The 22,433-nt window shown below is 39.3% G+C and overlaps 1 protein-coding gene across 3 annotated transcripts in view; it reads left to right on the top strand.

Moving 5' to 3' along the window:
- Positions 1 to 22,433, top strand: part of USP32 (ubiquitin specific peptidase 32) — a 135,485-nt gene that overhangs the window by 101,799 nt on the left and 11,253 nt on the right. For 2 of the 3 annotated variants that reach the window (XM_090025486.1, XM_090025483.1), the window contains exons 16-28: positions 1,686 to 1,845; positions 4,466 to 4,620; positions 6,244 to 6,325; positions 7,008 to 7,082; positions 9,082 to 9,220; positions 9,507 to 9,612; positions 10,786 to 10,959; positions 14,371 to 14,545; positions 15,039 to 15,190; positions 16,198 to 16,309; positions 17,441 to 17,652; positions 19,160 to 19,344; positions 21,494 to 21,580. In XM_090025486.1, coding sequence (XP_089881612.1) covers positions 1,686 to 1,845; positions 4,466 to 4,620; positions 6,244 to 6,325; positions 7,008 to 7,082; positions 9,082 to 9,220; positions 9,507 to 9,612; positions 10,786 to 10,959; positions 14,371 to 14,545; positions 15,039 to 15,190; positions 16,198 to 16,309; positions 17,441 to 17,652; positions 19,160 to 19,344; positions 21,494 to 21,580 — 1,814 coding nt within the window. The remainder of the gene's footprint in view (positions 1 to 1,685; positions 1,846 to 4,465; positions 4,621 to 6,243; positions 6,326 to 7,007; positions 7,083 to 9,081; positions 9,221 to 9,506; positions 9,613 to 10,785; positions 10,960 to 14,370; positions 14,546 to 15,038; positions 15,191 to 16,197; positions 16,310 to 17,440; positions 17,653 to 19,159; positions 19,345 to 21,493; positions 21,581 to 22,433) is intronic. The other variant, XM_090025485.1, reaches the window with a different exon arrangement.

Below are 22,433 nucleotides of genomic sequence, written 5' to 3'. Positions count from 1 at the left end.
AGATTTTGAAACTGTGTTTTTCCATACTCAAATATTCAGTGAGTGTTCCAGCTGAAGAAGGGTTGGTCTTTTATGCTGTGATGCTGGCAATTATGTTACAGTGCAAAAACAGTGGCTTCAGCTACCCTCCTCCTACACGTTCTCCATGGAAACCAACCTTTCATGATCTGGAGAAAGCCGTAGCAATTTTGCGCACGCCACAAATAAATGCACTCAAATCTTTCACTGTAGAATAGTTGGGAGAGGCATCTTTCCAGAATGGCTCTGGCCAGGAGAATCGAAGGAAGGAAGTGACTTTCGACCCACATGGAAAAAATGCTACTGATCTCGTCAGTGATGCCACTCGTTTACATGCGGCTTGCTAACCCGTGTGCAAACTTAAACTTGACACTCACCCTTGACACGAAAGAGTTTTGGGAACTCTTTAGGGTGGCAACCATCCTATTACTTGCTTCCATACAATAGTCCCAGCCTCTTTTTGTACAGTTTGCAATAAAATCCCAGGTTTTCCATCCTCAGAAAGCTGCTGTTGCCTCATTCCATAGCTCGTTGGTTCTGGAGCTGAACCTTAATTTGATGGTACTTTTACCTGTGCTTCATAGGCATGCCACAACTTAGGCTAACTTTTTTCTTCCTCCTTTCTCTTGTTCTCAACAATGATGGTTGCCTTTCATCTACCTTCATTTTTGAGTGGCTTTGGAGATCAATCTTATAAGTATCTTGGTGTGGTGGCATGTACATGAACATGGCTAGACAGGGCCTTGGGTGGGGTAATATAGTTGGGGTGGTCGTGCTTTGAGTAGGGGGCTTGGACTCCTAAGGCCCCTTCCAACCTTTGTTTTCTGTGACCTATGATCTTAAGTCTTTGGTACAAGTAGTGTTTTAGACCCAGTTTTGATTTCCCTCCCCTCCCCCCCCCTCAACCATCCTCCCTCCTCAACAACGTGTAACTTGTGGGAGAAATAAGTTTTCAGTTTTGATCTCTAGTTACTGTGTCAGTTTTCAACAACATTTGGCCTGGATCCTGGAATCAGAAGTTCGGAATAATGAGCTTCCATCAAAATGAGCTTTTTTCCTCTTACGAATTCTTGATAGGAAAGAATGCACTAAACCAGAGGTTCCCAAACTTTTTGTTATTGCATACCCCCCTTTCCAGATTAACCAGCTGCCTGCATACCCCTACCAGCATATGTTTTATATTTTAACACTAAGTACCAATTGTTATTATAATGAAAATTAAATCCGCTGTTACACTATTTCTCCCGCATACCACCCCCAGAGATATTTTGCATATGTGTACCACAGTTTGGGAACCCCAGCACTAGACAAAAGTATGGGAACTCATTTTACAACCTTGTGAGTAACTGTTATGTATTTATTATTGCAGATGATATGGTCTCTGTTTTAAGGCAGACTTCTTACTAAAACCTGGCATTTATCACATCTTTTAATTGAAGATTCTCAAATTAATTAGTGAAGCTTCAAAATATCCTTAGAAGATGTATAAATAAAGTATTATCCCCAAGGATATTTGTTCAGGGTCACATAAGTCTGTAGCAGGACTGGTAGTAAAGCACAGATTTTCTCCCAATCCTGTGCTTTACCTAATATTTCCTGTTCTTTTTAGATGTCTGTTAGACTCAGAAGGGCAGTCATTAAAATTTTCTTTAAAATGTTTTCATCAGGTGATCAAAAACAGCAAAACGAACATGCCTGAGTTAGAGTTATTTCCTTGCTATCTGCTCTTTTTGAGACAACAGCCTGCCGCTCGGACGCAGCAGTCGAACATCTGGGTGAATATGGGTATGATGAGCCTGAGAATGTTTCCTCAACATTTACCTAGAGGTAACTTAAGAATGCAGCAAGAACACACCTGTGCAGTTTCCTTTTCTAAAAAGCAAGACCCAGGAGCACAGAAGTTTGCCACTGTGCTTATATATCTTCCAATCATTTGTAAAGCAGAACAGGTGATTGGTAAAACTTTTTAAAGGGCTTTGTTCCCCGCTCTTCTACCAGGAGCGGGGAAGCAAAGGGCATTTCATCTTTTAAGCAAAATAAGTTATGTAGTTTAAAAAAAAAATCTTAGTTTGGTGGCAAGGGAGTGAGAAATGAGTACTGCATAAAAAAGGGCTGAGGATGGCAGATCATATTGTCTCCATCTGCAGTCAGTTATGTAGTTATAGAATATTTATATCTGAATTTTTCAGAGAGTCCTTTTAATGTAGAGAACTACAGTATAATAAATCTCATTGGTGGTCATTCATCTGCTGGTTCACATGTCTCTCTGAACTCAGGTTGGTTTAGAGTTATCCAAGTAATTAACTCTGATGCAGAGAATTATATACTCCCATAAGAAGAGATTAAGCTAGTGAAACATGAAATCTCTATTTGAGGCAGTTTGCAAAGTTTAACTTTGTGCCGTGGGCTCAAAATTGCATGTAGGTGGTATCTGAATCCTAGATTATTTACTGATGAAATAATTAAAGCACATCACATAGTTGTAATTTGTATTCTCACTTCAAGATTGCTCGGGTCTTATACACTAAGACTAGTTTTTAATTCATAATATTTTACAGCCAGCTCTGAAAAGGCATTACAAGGTTTCTTTTCAATTAGCAGGTTTGCATGCACAGTTGCTGATGCTACTGTAGATGTCGGTGCAGATCCCCAGTTTTGGCGTGCACGCATGGTTAAATATTCACAAACAGAAATTTGCATGCTTATGTGCATGCCCAGGTGCAGGGAGACCTGATCACTGAAAATCAGATCTGAGGGGAACATTGGCTTTAGTAAGAATATGTTTAAAATATATTATGCAGATACTTGATTTTTCACTGCTTTGAAAACATCCATAATCTATAGTTACATTAAAAATCCAAAGTTTTCTAATAAGTGGCTGCCTGCTTGATCAAGCTATGCTTCAGAAACTGCTTACTCTCCAGAATTGTTTCTTCCTTGATGCAGTACAGTGGGAAGTGCTGCGTTTAGAAACCTAAAAATTCCTAATTCAAGTACATATGTTTTTCTGATATACCAAATTTGATCTTGATTTGGAATTATTTTGCTCTGCACTAATTCTTTTTTCAATCAATTAATCTTTTTGAGTTTTTAAATATGCTTTCTTGCTGTAATCTTATGACTAATCCTCATATTTAATTTTAGAAAAATGCTTTTTTTGGTAATCTTTAAGGGAATAATCATTTGTTTGGTGTATTAAGTTAAAACATGCTTTGCTGACTTACGATTGTGGTTTCGTTTTCCTGTCCTGTAATATAGCATTTAATCTTGTAATTTTCCATATTTTAAGATTAGTTTGTTTCTTGTCATTGCAAATGTACTGCCTCAGTTGCTTACTTTAAAGTTATACAGCTATGTAGTCAGGGCTAGGATACATCATTTTTTCCTCCATGAACGTTTTAAAGCAGGGGCGGGCAATTATTTTGGGCGGAGGGCTGCTTACTGAGTTTTGGCAAGCCATCGAGGGCTGCATGCCAGGCGGCCAGGAGCAGATGTATATTAATTTTCTAATTCTTTAGGGGCCCCGTGGGCTGGATAGAATGGCCTGGTGGGCCACATCCGGCCCGCTGGCCACATTTTGTCCACTCCTGTTTTAAAGGTATTTTAAAAGAAAATCTTAGTTTTAAACTGTACGAGTCCCAGAAAAGTAAAAGATGAAATCTTAGTAATCTAGCCTGTTTGAAACTTGGTATTTGAGAGTTCAGGATCAGACAATGAGCTAAGTATGTCACAGCGCTGGTATTGGGAAACTTTGTGCTGAAGTGAGTTAATTAGTATTGCAGACTTGTGTGTGAATGTTGAATTCCTAGGCATCTTCCCAAAATGTTGTGCAGGACTTCAGCCTTGGAGTAAGCCAGTTATAAAACTGCTGGACTAATTTAATTTTCACAGATAAACATTCATCTCTGTGGAAGAGATGCAGCAAAGTGGTGCTGCTTTCCAGCACAAAGCAGTGACCTGGAATGTTTTAGCACTTTTGTTATATGTAACATCCTTTATAAGATTATCCTGAAGGAAACTATTTTAGTTTCATTTTTGAAAGTACCTTTTGCCCTCTGCATCTCATCCAGTTTGTGACACTGGTGAATCTTATGGCGTATTTTTAAATTGATGATTTCCTGCCCGTGAGAGCCTCATTAGAAAGTCCCTTTATTAAATGCTTGGCAAGAAGCAAGGGTGAGGTTGCTGGTCCTAGCAACTCAAGTGGAAACTAACCCGGTTCTAGTGTGGTGTATGAACTATCTCCACAGGTATAATGAAGCCTACTAATTCCCCTATGGTCCATTTTAGCTCTACAATAAGACAAGTTAGCACTACGTTTTGTTTTGTTTTTTTTGCAAAATGCTTTAACCTGAACACCTCAGGAATAATTTATTAAAGTGATCTGCTTGTTACTTTTGCATGTGCATTATGAACATCTTTGCCACTCTCATGATTATGCTTGCAGGGAATGTACCTTCTCCCAATGCTCCTTTAAAACGGGTGTTGGCTTATACAGGCTGCTTTAGTCGGATGCAGACTATTAAAGAAATACATGAATACCTGTCGCAGAGGTTACGAATAAAAGAGGAAGACATGAGGCTGTGGATATACTACAGTGAGGTAACAAACTTTTCTAAGGGTTTTGAATGTTGTCTCTGCACTTTTCTTCAATACGCCCTTAAATGCTAAAAATAAATACATTGGGTAAGGCATCAGAGTTGCATATTCACTTTAAACATCTTCATCTGAAAGCTTGGGCCAAAATATGGTCCTAGAGGCTGCCTTTGGCACCTGCCTGTTAATTTTTTTTGTTTTGTTTTTACTTCTAGCTCTGACTTTTGAATCTTTGGGTTTATTGATCAAGAATGTAGATTTTTTTTTTTTTTTTAATTTTAGTCTGATGTTTATATACATGTGTTCTAATTTATCTGGTCATATATTTAAAATATTGCAACTTTTAAATAATTAAAGCTAGTGTATAATTTTAGTACAACCATCTTAAACTGGCTTTAATGCTCATTAGCCTATTTTAATGCACAAACCTCATAATTTAGTTAATACACATTAAAATAGGCTAATACACTTGAAGTGCCACTAAAAAACTGCTCTTCAGCTAATGCACATTAAGATGGGCTAATGCACATTTTCCTAGTACCGCACAATGGAGGGCCCTCTTGCATATATGCTGTGGGGGGTGGGAGGGGATGGCACTTTAGAGTGGCTCCGAGTACTGCTGTGATTAAATTGCTGCTATGTCTCCTGTATCAGCATCCCTGTGCTTAAAAGTGGTGGCAGGGGTGTTTGAACTAAAGCCCATCTGACGCTGGTAAATGAGACGCAAGAGGCTGCTGGAGCACAGCAATTGCCACGCTCCACCAGACTTTATTAATCGAGTCTTCTCTGACGCGCTGGAATTCCAGTGAATTGAAACAGGTTTGGCGCTTATGTGTAGGCACCTGGAGGTACTAGATATAAGGCGCCTTAACTAAAGCGTGCTAATGTATGTGTAAATGCGCGCGCTGTTTCTGTCGCATACGACCCGTTCTCCGTCAGTTATCTGTTTCTATGGAAATCAGCAACTGTCCAGTTTCCTTTCCTTATTTGCATGTTTATATTTTTTATCTTACTATGCAAATCTAAATGCTCAGAGATTTAGAACAGATTTAATAAACTGAAATCCGTACAGTGCAGAGTCTTACTAACGTGCCAGAGAAGAACCAAATTAGTTGGCATTATGCAGTCTACTCTGATCTTTCTGCAGTGAAAACTGGTTACTTCATTTGCATTTTTCTTTTGTATGCTTCTCTGTGGAGGGCTCTTGACCAAGAGGTAGCACCTTAAGAATGGTTCAAATACTTCTTTTTAGAGAAGTTAAGATCACAGCATGTTACTTTAGAAATAATAGCAAGTCTTGTTCAAGTGTCACTGGTAACTTATAGTGTATAAATGGGACTTTGATTTAAGTAACTCTTGTGATGTATCGTGACTAACCTAAATCGCCTATGCATGGGCAAAGTGACCTTTACTAAGTCTTAGGATTTAGTTATTGTCCCTTTCTTCTTAATAGTATCTAAAGCTGTGGGTCTTCTCTTTCTGCGTTGGCTAAGGGAGCTACTAAGCATATCAAGTCAACGTGCTTCATTGCTTTAAGATTTAAAACAAAATAACCTCAGGTGGGTGGCGGGGGTGAGGAGCTAAGAAATGCTTAAACAGTAAAGCTCTTTTTTGTTTGCTTGTTTTCAGAATCATCTTTCTCTCCTGGATGATGAGGATCATAGGCTGGAGTATCTGAAGATCAAAGATGAGCAGCACTTAGTAATAGAAGGTATAGAAGACAATAATGGAGGTTTACTGGCTTATACATTTAAACCATCAAATAATTTGCCTACATATGAAACGTTTGGTAGAGAAACATACCCCATGTTACATTTTCCGTGCAAGGCAATAAATATAATCCATGGTCCTGAATCTGCTGATTAACACATCAAAAAACACCCTGGAAAACATAGAAAAGTGTTGGGGGATTTAGGGTTTTTTTGTTTTTGCAAGCCTTAGGAAAGTAAAGGCTATAACATTTGCTAGAGTATAGTCAGAAAACAAAGGGTTATAAAAGGCCACTGAATGAGGCAGGGTCCTGAAATGAGAATACATTTGAATCTGTTGTTGCTCTGTAACTGAAAATTATCTTTTCGTCAATGAGAAACGTATTGTTTCTGAATGTAAATGAATTTGTTTAATTATGGCTTGGTGCCATTTAAAATATTAATACGCTAACCCCTGAAAAATGCAGTTTGCAAGTAGAAAGAAAGGTCAATATTAACCTTAATGTCTGGAAGAAGCAGAGTTAATGAATTAGAAACAGAACTGAAAATGAAAACCAATTTGAAGGTTAACAAGTTTCTAAGGTGTATTTTTATAAATATTTGGAAATAAAGTAACTTTTTTGCAACATAAGCTATCTGGAACAGGTTAAAAAATTAACCTTGTTGTATCTTATCTCTTTTTAGTTAGAAACAAAGACATGAGCTGGCCAGAAGAAATGTCATTTATAGCAAACAGTAGTAAAATAGACAGACATAAAGGTAAGTGTTTAAGTACAGAAACTAATTTATGATGAGAGGGGACAAATCAACTAAGTGTTCCATTTGAAGCTGTTTTGTTTTTTTTTTCACACAAAGGCTGAAAATAGCAGAATAAGCCTTTTAGGATTTTGCTGCTTGTTTTGTTGTTTCTGTGTTGTAGACGTCCCTTATTTGAAGTTACAGAGATCCTTTTATCTTCAGCTGTACCATTAACAAACTGAACAGAGAGCATTCTGAGGCTGCATTAAGATCTTTTGAATACATTGTTGCTTCTTTTCCAGCTTGTTCAGAATGCAAGTTATGGATCTTTTACTTTTTCTCATTTTAAATGGAAGGGATGCTTAATGCATTTTTGCACAAAAATGGAAAATGCAAGGTCAGGTCTTTTTACCTAATTCAGAATGAGGATTGCATTGATTATCAGAGTCTTTTCTGTGAGTTATGTACAGGGATCTGGGTTTTCTGTTTGCCACGGAAAAACACGGGATTTTCTTATTTTATAGAAAAAAACCACACACTTTCTCTTTTCAAAGAAGAAAAACACAGGAAACAGAAGGTTTCCCCTTGCAGGCTGGCAGAACCCCAGCCTGCAGGGGGCTGGGGAAAGCGGGAGGAGGGCTATCAAGCAGGGGGTGCCCAGTATACATGTGTGTGCATATGTGCACGTGGCAGCCAGGCAGCATGGAGAGCAGCTCCACACGGGCTACTCCTCTGGGGAGCTGGCTCCCCCCCCACTGTGCACACTCCTGGGTCGGGGGGCGAGAGGGACGTGGGCCTCCAGATTTGTACATGGGGTGGGGATGGATGTGGACTGGCAGCTGCGGGTGTGGCGCTCCCCATTCTACTGCCCTCCTCCCTGGGGACCTCAGTGGCCTGGCGGGCAGGACCTAGCACGGCAGAGCGGGGTGGGGAGACTCAGTGCCGTTGCTGGGAGTCCTGCTTCCACCAGGTGTCCCCTACTCGCGTAGAGGGGGTGGTGGTGTGGAGTTGTGGACCCTGCTACTGCCAAGCAGTCCTAGGGTACCTCACCATGGCAGTGCAGGGCTCCCCGCAGTACCAAGCCTCCCTGCCTCGCTTTGCCACGCTAGGTCCAACCTGCTGGGCTGTAGAGGCCTCTGAGGGGAGGGGAGCAGGGTGGGGAACCCCAAGTCCACAGCTGCCAGATCCTTGCATATAATTTCCCTGTTCTGCAGGTGCAAGACTTTGCCTTTGCATTTTTGTTCGCTTTGTGCAAAAATGCATTAAGCATCCCTTCCACTTTAAAATGAAACCAACTATAATATCCATATTTTGCATTATGAACAAGGTAGAGAAGGAGCAACAATGTATTCAAAAGATGTTGGGATTCTCTCTATTCAGGGAGTACTGGCAGTGCTGGGGGGCTGTGGGTCGGGAGTGAGGGACATCGGCATTTCAGGGCTGCTCAGCACCGCAGAGCAGTGGTGGGGAACAGCTGCAGCTGGACCCACATCCTGGTGAGCAAAGGGGGCAGGAGGAGCTCTGATTTTTTCCATGATAGAAAACCCAAAATCAAACACCAAAATATATAGGTATTTAGAATTTATTTTACTATAGTGGCACTGGTAGGCTTCCAAATTTGCTTTAAAATTGTAAATATATCAATAAAACATTGTGCTCACCTGATACATATATATGTCCTGGCAGAAAAACATGGATTCAGGGTTTTTTAATCAGAGATTAGGGGCTTTTTTTTTTTTTTTTTTACCAGAGGATTTGCTATTTTTAAGCAGAGAAAACCAGGATCCCTGGTTATAGAGAACCCCTTCCAACAAGGTACTGATTGCTCTCAGTTCTGATCAACTTGAGTGAGATCTGGGTACAGTCTGCCTCGCAGAGGTTCTTTGTCCAGGTAGAAGGTATTGGAGTCCTGTTCACTCTAGCGAAATTTCCCTGTTGATCTAATTTTGCATGTTTTTTATGCATGGCACAGTTAAAATACACCAGTGTCAGATACTTGTATCCTTTTTTCTTTCCTCAGTTCCTACGGAAAAAGGTGCTACTGGATTAAGTAATTTGGGTAATACGTGCTTCATGAATTCTAGCATCCAGTGTGTCAGTAATACACAACCTCTAACACAGTATTTCATCTCAGGAAGACATCTTTATGAGCTCAACAGGTATTCCTCATGGCAGACCTTTGGCCTTTCAAATGTTATAATGTTTTAAGTTAATTTGGGCCTTCAAAAATAGACGGCATGGATAAATTATTTCAGTGACAATATCAGCAGCCCTCAGACACATGATGGTCACTAAACTACGTGCTGCTGAATAGGAAACTTCTGTTACTGAGTGAAAGTCTGTACTAACAAGAAGGTTGTCAACTCCATCCTCCATCCCTGCAACCTTAAAAGCACTGCTTGATTGGATACATAGTCAGTAATTAATTTACTTTATATATTCTAGGACAAACCCAATAGGAATGAAAGGACACATGGCCAAATGCTATGGGGATTTGGTTCAGGAGTTGTGGAGTGGAACTCAGAAGAACATCGCTCCATTAAAGTTACGGGTAAGATTGTAACACCCCTAACTCCGTGGTGAAAATTAATGTGGATCTATATATTTCTTGCGTTTAAAAGAAATTCCAGTTTTTTTCTGTTTCTATATAACAGTTTTATCTGGGGGGGAGAGGAAGAATCTCCTTAAGAACATTTCAGTCTGTTCGTTTTTAACTTTATCCTTGATTAAAAGCTACAGCTTCATGAACTTCTATTTCTGGCTATGGTAAATAAGTGTTCAAAACATATTCATACAGTCAATAAACATGTTGCTATCAGTGTCTTTTTATTTTGGGAATTTGATAGTGGATATACAGTCATCCTTCCAAATTTTCCTTAGGCGAATAAACTAGTTCTTTGTACTGACAAGGATCTTATTTTTCCAACAGTGATAATAAGTAAGTGCGTAGTCTTCCACTTAGCAGCTACAAATTTATGCTTCGAATATGGCAAGTATCTGTATGTCGTAAACATGATACACAGTGATCACTGTAGTACCTTTTTTGAGGAATACACTCACAATCCAGTGTACAAGCTACAGGTTTAGAACAGTCCCTAATGGCAGCTGAAGGAGTGACTTAATGGGCATGTCTGCACGTGCATTTACACTGGCTTCAATTTACTGCACAGTAAGCGGGATGAAGCCAGCATCTACACGTGCAGGCATTAAAGCTCATTAATGCTGTGGGACTGACTAGGGACTAAAGTTAGTTCCAAGTGAGTCCACACACGCACAGTGTTACTGCGTAGTAAGGTGTCTGCATTACTGCGCAGTAACTAATCGGGCATAAATTTGACACCTGCATGATGCAAGTATCAAATTTATGCTCAAGTCAGTGTAAGTCGCCACATTTACTGCTCAGTATAGGTGTGCATGTGTACTGCGCAGTAATTTTGGTTACTGTGTAGTAAATACACACATATAGATGTGCTCAATATGTGCATATCAGGTAGGTATCACATCCTTTTGTTATGGATAGAAGTCGTGCAGAACCTACAAGTGGCCTTTTTCCTGCCATGAAAACCTAGATGACTGTCTTTCTAACTGTTAAAACCTAAGGTTGCTATCCTGGTTACAGTCACGCATCTTCTCTGGGCTAATTTAATTTATTATTAAATTTCTGGTCCTCTCTGTTGCTTAATATCAAATGACTGGGTGTTTTTTTGTTATTATTCTTTTATAGTGGACAATAGCAAAATATGCTCCAAGATTTAATGGCTTCCAGCAGCAAGATTCCCAGGAGCTTCTGGCATTTCTCTTGGATGGTCTTCATGAAGACCTGAACAGAGTTCATGATAAGCCATATGTTGAGCTGAAAGATAGCGATGGTCGACCAGACTGGGAGGTAGCGGCAGAGGTATATCTAACCTTGTAATAGTTATCATTAGGACACAGCAATCTGCAGTGATGCATAAAATTTCCGATAAAAGTACAGGATCAGGGAAATGAGCAGATTTTCTAAATATATCAATTTTATTAACTGTTAGAAATTACAGGATTCTGCAATATACTGGAAAGAGAGAATGATACTTCATCTATTTGGTTCAGTAAAACCAGTTAACTCCTGACCCACTGCAGCATGGATATTTACAGGCTCAGTAAAATAGCCAAAGAGTTGGGCTATTTCTGAAATGTTTTTCTTTCTGGTATAAAGATCTTTGCTTACCTTGCTCAAAGTTGAATTAAAAGGAAATTTTGCATTGCTACCTTCTGCAATAAAAAGGTTAAAAATGCAACCTCCAACCTAGAACTTCATCAAATGCCTCCAGACAGTAATGTCTCTGCTTTTACCAGTGGTGATATTCTTGGTTTCCCACATTTTTAACCTGTGTTGCATTGTAAGGTGTTTTTGATTTTGTTTTTGTGAGAGAGTGAGTGATTGGAGCAGATTATTTTCCAAACTCTGGATAAATGAATCCCTGCATATACAGGAGACTGTACTTAGTGGCGTGACATGACTTTTCTAGTCCTATGTAATTTGTAAATTTGATTCCCATTCTTTGTTTTTTATCATTAATATCTATTTGGTTTTTTGAGTGTTTATACATATTGTAGAGTCATAGAAAATTTAAGGCTGGAAGGGACCTCAGGAGGTCATTTAGTTCAGCCCCGTGCTCAAAGCAAGACCAGCCCCAACTATATCTTCATACCCAAGAGTTTCTCGCTGGGTCTTTAAACCTCCAAGGATGGAGATTCCACAACCTTTCTGTCAGGGTAACCTGTTCCAGCGCTTTACTACTCTTTTTCTTAACATCTAAGATAAACGTTCCTTGCTGCAATTTGAGCCTGTTGTTCTTTTGTCTGTCATCTGCCACCACTGAGAACAGCTCCGTCCTCTTTGAAACCCCCCCCTTCAGGTAGTTGTAGGCTGCAATTAAATCCCCCTCAGTCTTTTCTTCTCCAGACTAAATAAGCCCAGTTCCCTTAGCCCAGTGGTTGGCAATTACTTTTGCTGGAAGGCCAGTTGATTAGCTTTGGTGTCATCTTGAGGGCTGTCTCTATCCGTCTCCCTGTCCCCAGAGCTGTAGCACATCCTGATCCTGTCTCACTCCCTCGCTGTAGCATGCCCCAGTCCTCTTTCTCTCTGTTGCCCTCCCCAAAGCTGTAGCCCCAATCCTGTTTTTCTGCCTCCCTGTTTCCCTCCCGCCCGGAGCTGTATCAAGTCCCAATCCTCATCCAGAACCTGCTGGCAAAACTGGAACACAGGGTGCCAGATGTGGCCTCATCGGTCCCGATAGAGGGGAGTAATTTACTTCCCTTGATCTGCTGGCAGTGCTCCTACTAGTGTAGCCCAGTATGCTGTTTGTCGTCTTGGCAGCAAGGGCACAGTGTTGACTTGTATTCAGCTTATTGTGCACTATAAACCCCTGGTCCGTTTCTGCAGAGCTGCTGCTTAGCTGGTCAGCCCCCAGTCTGTACTGATGCATGGGGTTGTTCTGCCCTAAGTGCAGGACTTTGCACTTGTCCTTATGGAACCTCATGAGATGTCTTTTTGTTCAGTCCTCCAATTTGTCTAGGTCTCTCTGAATCCTCATCCTACCTTCCAGCATATCTACTGCTCCCCCCCCTAGCTTGGTGTTATCTGCAAAACTGCTGAGGGTGCAATCCATCCCAGCTTCCAGATCATTGATGACCACATTGAACAAAACCTACCCCAGGACCAACCCCTGAGGCACTCTTCTTGATACCGGCTGCCAAATATACACCAAGCTATTGATTGCTGCCTTTTGAGCCTGATGATCCAGCCAGTTTTCCATCTACCTTATGGTCCATTCATCCAAACCATACTTCTTTAGCTTGCTTATGAGATTGTTGTAGAAGACCATATCAAAAGTCTTGCTAAAGTTAATCTGTCCTCATATTTCAATGTCAATGCAAGCTGAATTGTATAGTAAACCATATATTTTGCTATGAAGGCTAGAGCGTGTTTCTGGACTTCCTAGTACATATAATAACTTTTATCTGGATCTTAACAGCTTATTGAATAGCATTTTATATTTTTTGCACTCTAATAGTGACCTTCTCTTTTGTCGGTAAACTTAAGATTTTGGTTTTAATTTCCACTGCAAACTCATTTTGCATGTAAGGAAATTGATCTGGCACCTGTGAATTGAAAAAAGTGATTGTATTTGCATCACTAAAAACTGCAAAATTTGGCCTGAAACATTTTTGTTAGGATCCTTTTATTCATATCCCTGAATTTTTTTCTTCCAAATCACTGGCCGAAGTATCAAACCTAATGATGCACCTTGTTCTCTAAGTTCTAAAAATGTCGTGATGCTTGACGTGTAATTCATATCCATAAAACATAGATACTGTAATAGGTTTAGAAAAAAAATGGGGCTGTAATTGAAGCAGGCTTTCTATTAACATGCTGCTGTCTGAATAAACAGAGCATCTGTTAAATTGAAGTAATAGAAGAGGTACTTGGTAGAAATGTCACCTTCCCATTAAGCCAACCTTCTCCTTCTGTGTTTCATCCTTTTCCCCTTTGTTACATAGATGAATTTTTATTCATGAGTTGTCTTAGTGCTACTAAAGAAGCAACTGAATTCTCTTCTGTATCATGCCTCAAGAAAATTGGTGGATAAATTCAGATGTCAAAATTTTTATTACTGGCAACGTTGTGAGTGGCAGAATAAACAGCCGCTTTTTAAAATCGCAAGTTGTATTTGCAGTTTTGGTAGCTAGAAGGGTCATTGGTTCTAAAAACCGAAGCCATTTTATCTAGAAGTCATGGAAAGGACATAAAGATGGAACTTTGCAATATCATTTTAAAGCTGTTAGAATATCTAGATGGTTTTCAGAATTTTTACAGATATTCAATCACAGCGACAAGTTCTTAACAAAGCTGTTGCATCGTCTGATTGTCCTGAGGACAGAATCTTTCTGTAATGTTAAAAATAAATTCTTCTTGCTTATTGCAGCACTGATTTTCGTCTCTAGTAGAACATCTTTCAGGTCTGAGGGATTCCTTCAAGTTCTTGGGTTTTTGCAACAAACTTCCACTTCTTAGTTTCCTTTCTCACTTGGAAAACAACATCAGCAGAGTCTCTCTATGCCTGAAGAAAGGCACTTGTGCCTGAAAGCTTGCAAAGAACATTTTGTCCAACTATTTAGTTGGTCTAATAAAAGGCATCGCATCTACCCAAAGAACCTTGTCTGTCTGTGTCTTTAGATCAACACGACTACAACCAACAACACTCTTAGTCCAAGCAATTAAGCTTGAGCTACTAATGTGCTTTTTTTTTCATATTTTTTTTTTCAGGCCTGGGAAAATCATCTGAGAAGGAACCGTTCAATTGTAGTGGATTTATTTCATGGGCAGCTAAAATCCCAAGTAAAATGTAAAACATGTGGACACATAAGCGTTAGATTTGACCCTTTTAATTTTTTATCCTTGCCTCTGCCAATGGACAGCTACATGCACTTAGAAATTACAGGTGGGTAACAGGATTTAAGTTCCTATGCTTAAATTTGTCCAGAATGAAATTGTACACATACAACAGCTTTACAGTAAAGCTGTCAGAGTCCTGTGTACATTCACACTTGGCACCTGTGTAGTGGAATAGTTCTTGAACATAAAGTAAAATTTTCTCATATAAATATGCACTCTTAAAACTGGATTAATTTACACTGGGATCAATACGGATTTAGCAGTATGAATTCCCATGTAGCAGTGATCCTAGTTCAGTTTGCAAAAGAAACACCTGCAACATTTCTTTTCCTATACTGGGACAGTTTATGGAGGTTCTCTGCCACTTGTCTAGAAAAAGCCTTTTGCCTTTGAAAGGTAGAAAACTGACTGGGATATGGTTAAAAGATAAAGTCTTAGCATGAAAGAAAATTGCTTTTAATAAGCGGGTAAATGTCATGCATTGTGCTTACTAAAATGTTACCATTTCCCTGACTAACTTGAGTTTCATTCCCTTAAAGTAATTAAACTAGATGGTACTACTCCTGTTCGATATGGTCTGAGACTGAATATGGATGAAAAATATACAGGTTTGAAAAAGCAGTTAAGTGAGCTTTGTGGGCTGAAACCAGAACAGATTCTCCTTGCAGAAGTACATGGCTCCAACATAAAGGTAAAAAGCTTTCATTGCTATCAGCATCCATTCAGTACTTACAATTGGAGTCTGCACATCAGCAAGTCTAAAATTTCTTCACTGCTCTTGAAGCTAAGCACTTGTGTGCATGAAAAAGATGCAGCTGTTTAACTAAATATGAGATTTTTAAATCCATTTAGTTAAACCCCTATAAGATGCTTGCTTTGGTTTATAAAACCTAGCTTAATTTGATTTAGCTTAAGTCAGTTAGGACTTGGAGGGCCCCTGCCACATGTTAATGAAGCTGTGCAATTAACTGGTTAATTGCATAATAAATTGGGACTAGCTATGCACACAGAGTAATTATCGCTCCCTAAAAATATCCATCCAGCTATAAAAAGAACCAACCAGCTACCAAGTTAGTGCTTGAAAATGTAGAACAACTTTATAGGTGGTTTCAGTCCAGCTTTCATTTGAGATGTAGCAGAGCCCTTGGTTTTATCTGAACCAAAATAAGGGATTTTTAAATCAAAGTAAATGTCCACCCAGGAGCTTGCATCGGTTTAGCTAAATCTATATACAAACCAATTTTTAACTAAGGGTGCAGTTTATCTTTGATTAAGGGCTGCTTTACATGAGAGAGTGATTTAATGGTTATAAAGATTGTTAAATATGTTGGGGATGGAAATCTAAAAAATATCCTCTTAATTATGTCTCTAGTATATATATTAAAGCTAACGTCATTGTCACACTATTTTTAAAAGCTCTGTTTTATATGCTTACAGGCTCTAGGGGTTCTCAGCTTGGCCAGTAGATCATTAGTAGTTCCCCAGAGCACTTCCTGGTAATTTCAAACATGAAAAGTGTGATTCTGCTGAGAATCTCCAACCAGGTGCAACAGAGCAGATGGGAAAGAGAATTGAAATGAAGAGCAGAAGCAGACAATGCTGCTAATGTTGTTTTTAAAAGAAAACATACCTGTTTCAAACCTGCAAGTAAATAAATGCTTTTCTTATACTCCTTTTCATTTCGTTTTTTCTCTCAAGAACTTTCCCCAAGATAACCAGAAAGTCCGATTATCAGTGAGCGGGTTTTTGTGTGCATTTGAGATACCGGTCCCAGGATCCCCTACGTCTGCTTCTAGTCCTGTGCAAACAGGTAAAACAAAACATACATTCTGTTTTCTCCTTGTTTACAAAGACCTGTGAGGATTGATCAGGTAGAAAAGGAGATGTGCAGGAGAAAAGCAGTGCTTCTCCAAGTAGAAGGTTAAGGAGTAGGAGTGTGGAAATGGGGTTAAAGGAAGAGTAGATGAAAGCCCACTTGTCAAGAGAGAGGAGGCCAAGCAGCCTCAGTTCATATTGATTTTTGGTGATCCTCTTAAGATTACACTCAGAATATGGAAGTAGGGTAGGATCACGTACATCAAAATAATAAGAAATGTAAAAACCATGTTAAGTGCTTGTGTGTTGGGTTGATAGGACTTCTAAATAAACCTCTGAGCAGAGTTCAGATAGCAATCGGTGGATAGTCATCTTCAGTTTTGTATAGGATTTGCATAACATTTTCCGGTTTTGCTTTCGCACTTACTGTTAAATGTGTGGATTGCAATTCTCTCTGTTGCCTGCATACAAAGCTATGTGCAGACCAAGATAATAGAGTGTAGAAAAGTGAAAATTTCCAGAACCGGAAATATTAAAACTGTACTTGGTTTTACCAATTCTGGTTGTTGATGATGAACTGATGAATTTATAGTTAAATTTGGCAACTATGCTAGAACAATAATAACCGTATTGTTCATTTCCTTGAAGCATTTCAGAATGTTTTATAAATTAAGCATGCTTTTCAGTACTTCTCAGGTAGATAATTTTTATATTTACCCATTTTACCGAGAGCATAACAAGCATAGAAAATTGCCCTTCAGCAAATCACTTAGTAAACCTTTGTGAGAACTAGGAATAGAATCTGATTCAGTTTCTTGTTTTGACCAGTAGACAATGCTGCCAGCGGCAGGCTGTTTATTGAGAGCAGGGCTGCAGCGTCTGCTTCTCAAAGTCACAATTGTTTTTAGGATGTGTATTCAAATATTCTGAATTTGTCAGCGTGCACTGTAGCAGCGTATATTCTTGGAACTCAGTAAATGATGTGGATCACTGCTATGCAAGACTGCATTTAATAAGCAAGATTTGAGCAGAGAGGTGTATAACTGAAGCCATTCAATCATACTTTATAAATATTAAGAGTTCAAGTAGCAGAAGTTATTAATCACGTGTTTGTATCTCAATTCAGATTTCTCGACTGGACCATCAACTAATGGAATGCTCAACATAATGATGAATGGAGATCTTCCCCGACCAACACTAATTCCAAACGGGATGCCAAATACTGTAGTGCCATGTGGAACGGAAAATAACCTTGCCAATTGGACGTTGAATGGTCACGTGTCCTTGCTTCCTGATAGTCCGTTTATAGGATACATAATAGCAGTCCACAGGAAAATGGTTGGTAGTTTTTGCACTGATAACAAATGTTCCTATTTATAAAAAGGCAGTGGGCTTGTGGACAACTCTGCGGTTATTGAACCTGTATTTATACTCCTAGAAAAGAAGCACGCTGCTACCAGGTTGTGTGCAGTTGCCTGTTCTGCATGTGTATATGCGAAGTTTTGTGAACACACATGTTGCGTTCTTCAAAATTTTAGCTTCAGTGTCTAACCTAGAAGTGTATTGCTTTTCTCACTGCCCGCATACTTCCTAGTTCCTTAGCACTAAGATGCTTCTTTGTTGTTGTCATATCCATTTCCCTGATTTCCAGGCTTCTATTCTGAGCAGCAGAAATCTGATTTGAGAAGCTACTTGAAAGTCTCTTCGTTTCTCTCATCTGGATTACCCATGCCCCCTTAACAGGAATAGTATAGAGTTAAGGTATACAGTATTTTCAAGGGTCATCCTGTTAAGGTCAGGTGCTCTTTGTAAATAAATGCATCTCTAGCCAAGTTAAACTATAAATGTCAAGGATGGATGGATGACTGATTGTCACAGATGCATTTGTTTTCAGGCATTAGAAACAGTTGACATTTACAACTAGTGCTTGTGGGCTGGAAGACTGTTTAACTTTGCTCTTAACTGTGTATTTTCATGGGGCTGTTTCCAGTAATACCACCACCGTTCTCATTCAGAAGTTCACAAGATCTCTCAGGGAATTTGTGAAATGCCCTTGAGCAGATACAAACTCTTAATTACAAAACCTGTAAAGCAGTGAAGTAGCCTGTTGAGTCTATAGCAAGAGTAGATGCTTAGAACATACTCTTTCCAGTATTAATCCACATGATTAATGGAGTGGATCAGCTGGCTAATAATTCATTCTTTGTATCCAAGGCTTAAAATGTTATTTACAAAACCCCAATGTCTGCTAGGTAGGATGTATTGTTTTGAAGAGAATGAGAGAGACCACTTAATTAATGTGCCAAACTTTTACTTCTTGTCACATATCTGTCACAATACCATCTTTTTGTCGAGGTATAAAAAAAAAACTTGCATTATTAGGCAGAGCTTGTTCTTGAGCATGGATATTAGTATCATCAGGTGCTAGTCTACATTTCTTAAAGTTACTGCTTGGTGTGGAACGTTATGAGATGTATGTATGTATGTATGTTAATAGTCATGCAAAAAGAGAAGTTTAATTGAAAATGGCTTATGTTGTATGACTGACAGAGCTTTAACACTAGCAGTCTATATGATATTTCCACAGTACAATAAAACTGAGCGGGAGAGCTCTTGGTTTAGCTCAGCGCTCAACCTATTATTATTATTAGTGCTGTATCATTTAAGGAAATTCTGAGATTCTCCCAGTAATTTTTCACAGCATTATTAGGCTGTTTCAAAATCATACTTGGCACAGGAAAAAGTAAAGTAACAAGTGGGAAGAGTCAGGTATCTAATGATCACAGTAACCCATGTGCATGCAGCCACAAATATATCACGGTCATTTTTTAATATGTGTACGCAGATGCGGACAGAACTGTATTTCCTCTCATCTCAGAAGAATCGTCCCAGTCTCTTTGGAATGCCTCTAATTGTCCCATGTACTGTCCATACTCGGAAAAAGGACTTGTATGATGCAGTATGGATTCAGGTTTCCCGACTTGCCAGCCCTCTCCCTCCCCAGGAAGCTAGTAACCATGCACAAGACTGGTGAGTTTGACATGCCAGCCTGTGACTTGTTATCCACTACAACCCTCCCTTCCTACACTTCTGCAGCCCACTGCAATCCTTCCTTAATAAGGATTAACTGATATTAATGTGTAACCTCACTTTTTGTCAATTTTAACTGCTGACAAGAAATACTTGATCAGATGAGCATATGGTCTTAGAGCACAATTAAACTCTAAATGTCAACAGTTTTAGAAACCATTGCATGCATTTTTACCTCCGACACTTTGTTGCCTGCAGGTTCCATATGGTGAGTTATTTCTGTAGCAAGTCATTGGCAAGTACAGCAAATTGAAAAATGATGCTACATATGCTGTTAAGATACTTACCCATATTTTGCTTTCTGGTGAAGCTATGCTTAATATACTGCTCTCTTGAATCAGCAATTAATAATTCATTCTACAGCCTGATGCATGAGAAAATAAGAAAATACACTCATTTGTCTGCTGAAGGGCTGGAAGGGACCTTGAAAGATCATCAATACCTTGATTAGTATTATCCTTGATCATAAAATTAAGAGCAAGTTTAATTGTAATACAAGCATAGTGTTAAGCCACTTTCTGTGCCCTATCGTTTTTGTATGCTAGAGGAAGCTTTGATTAAAAAGATTTACACAAAATTAAGTTTGTTTATTAGAGATAATAGACTAAGATGAGAGAACTTTACCTCTGAACTAGATTTGAATAGTACCACACAGGGTGCATCTACAAGAGATGTTTCTTGCGGAGTTGCCTAATTGGCTCCGCAGTAAATGTCTTGGCTGGTGTCTACGCGTATGGCCTTATTAGGCTGCTCGAAACAACTAATAAACTCCACAGCAGGGTAGTACTTGTAAACACAGGTACTACCTGCTGCGGAGTTTTTTACTCTGCAGTGACATGCATGTGGATAATAGACTATTATCTACTATTCTCTCATCTTATAGTCTATTATCTACATCTGCAGTCCTGGGTGCACGTTCAAATGGCACGCAGGAGTTTATTGCTTTGAATTAATTTCACGTGTAGATGTGCCTGCAGGGTAATATGTTTGGTTATTAGCATAGCTTTCCTAACTGAGTTGGCTTCCAGTACTTCATATGACTTGAGATAAGCGTTGGTAAAGAGTCTAAGACTTCTAAACAGTTTTCCTCTCGCTGTCTGCACTCTTCACAGTTGTGCCCATTTGTGAATTTGTGTCCACAAAAGCACGGTTGACAAACTGTGTGCAAATCTTTTGTGGGCACAATTTAAACCTGGCTTTATCACTTTAGCTTACAAACTCAACTGATACAAGGCTGCTTTAAATGGAATTCAATTTGTCCAACAAAGTTTTTTTTTAAAATAAATAATAAATGTAGTGAATATTAATGTTAAGAACATTCTTTTGGTTGAATGTTTGCAACTTTCATATGTAGACTGGTCCTCTCAGATATCATGCTGTGTCCCTATTTAAGTCTGTTAGTGGTGTGAATCAAGTCTCCTTTATCTTTTAATAATTAAAATTAAGTGTTTCATTTTTTTCTGTGTAAAGCATTTCATGAGATGAGTAAGCATTTTCCAGTCAGTCTGTTGTTTTGAATCCCTGGTAAAGTGGACCATTGTGTAACTGCCTAGCCTGTGCTGAGAGCCTTCTGCTGTTACGGACTTATGTGAGATTTCTCACCTCAAAGTATTTATGAATTGCCACCTCCCATAGTTTTATTACCGTCCTGTCACAGAAATGGTCCAATAGCTTCATTTTACCTTATGATAGAATGATTGTCTTCTGATAGTATGATTGATTTGTGTTGTAATTATGCCTGCTGCTCCTCGGATGCTCTAAAAATGTTGCAGCTTAATGCGACGCTCCCACTGAGCAGATGTTGACGCAAGTGCTACTGCGTGTGTGTGTATTCAGAATTTAGATGACACAAGGAGGTAGTATCTTGTTTTGTTAAGCAACTCTTGATGGGCTGGAATGGGCTCTGTTAAGCAGTGATCTCATGCACCATCAAGCTTACTTGCTGTATTTAAAGCATCTTGCTTTCCCCTCAAAGCAGAAAAAAAAGCAAAAAGCGGGGAAAGTGAGGTGCTGTCCACAGGTGCATGGAGAGAAACTCAGTGGACTAGATCAATGCTCATGTTTTTTGCTGTTTTCTGTTCTGTTTCAGTGATGACAGCATGGGGTATCAGTATCCATTCACACTAAGGGTTGTGCAGAAGGATGGAAATTCTTGTGCTTGGTGTCCATGGTACAGGTAACTTGCCTTTCCAGGAGTTGAGCTGGGGGGTAACTTCAGTAGCAATTGAATTTATGATAATGGATTTGTGACTTTCTCGTCACCTGACATTACCTCTGATCTGGAATTTGTTTGACCAAATCGCTCAGGATTTCAGAATGTGTTTTTTGTTTGTTTGTTTGTTTTGTTTTGTTTTTTTTTGTTTTTTTTTTTATCACTTAGAGCTGACATGCATGCTTCAGATTAGAAGTGGGTCTAGGTTTCCAATATTTCTTAACCCTTACCAGTCCTCAGGACGGGTATCTCAGTGATGAAGAGTTTAACCCCTCTCCTCTCGTCTGTAAAAGAAGCCCTTTCCAAGTTCAGTGCTCGTTTTCCTGTGACTCAGATGTCCTGTTGCTACCAGGCTGCTTCCTCTCTGTGCTAATTTCTTTTCATTCCAGCTCTATCTACCCATTGTAAATAGTCTCTTACCAGCTGCTTGTTCTTGACTCTGTGTATGGGTAGGAACTGACAACAACAGTAGGCGCACTACCTTGGGAGGGCATACAGGAGCTGGGGCCTGTTCACATTACCAGTATGACTTTGCATCTGAAGCTGGACTAGGTCTCTGCTTGTAATCTTTGGGCACAAAGCATTTTAAAAAAAAGCAGTGGTACACATACATCTCTTATTGCAGAAGACAATGAGGCTAAGTTAGTACATGGCTCTGTCTAATGCAGATGAGTCTTTAAAGTCTTTTGAACTGGAGGATAATCAGTGACTTTGCACTAGACTGTCTTAAGATTGGCTTGAGAGGCTGCCTTTTGATGTAAACCTCTCATGAGGCCTCCAGACTTAATTCATCTGCACTAAAAAGAAGAGACTAAAG

Source organism: Crocodylus siamensis, chromosome 13 (genome assembly GCF_052110815.1).
Source record: "Crocodylus siamensis isolate JL-2025a chromosome 13, ASM5211081v1, whole genome shotgun sequence".
Classification (NCBI taxonomy): Eukaryota; Metazoa; Chordata; order Crocodylia; family Crocodylidae; genus Crocodylus; species Crocodylus siamensis.
Note: the sequence above shows the minus strand (reverse complement) of the source record. Positions and strands in the feature narration are given on the sequence as shown.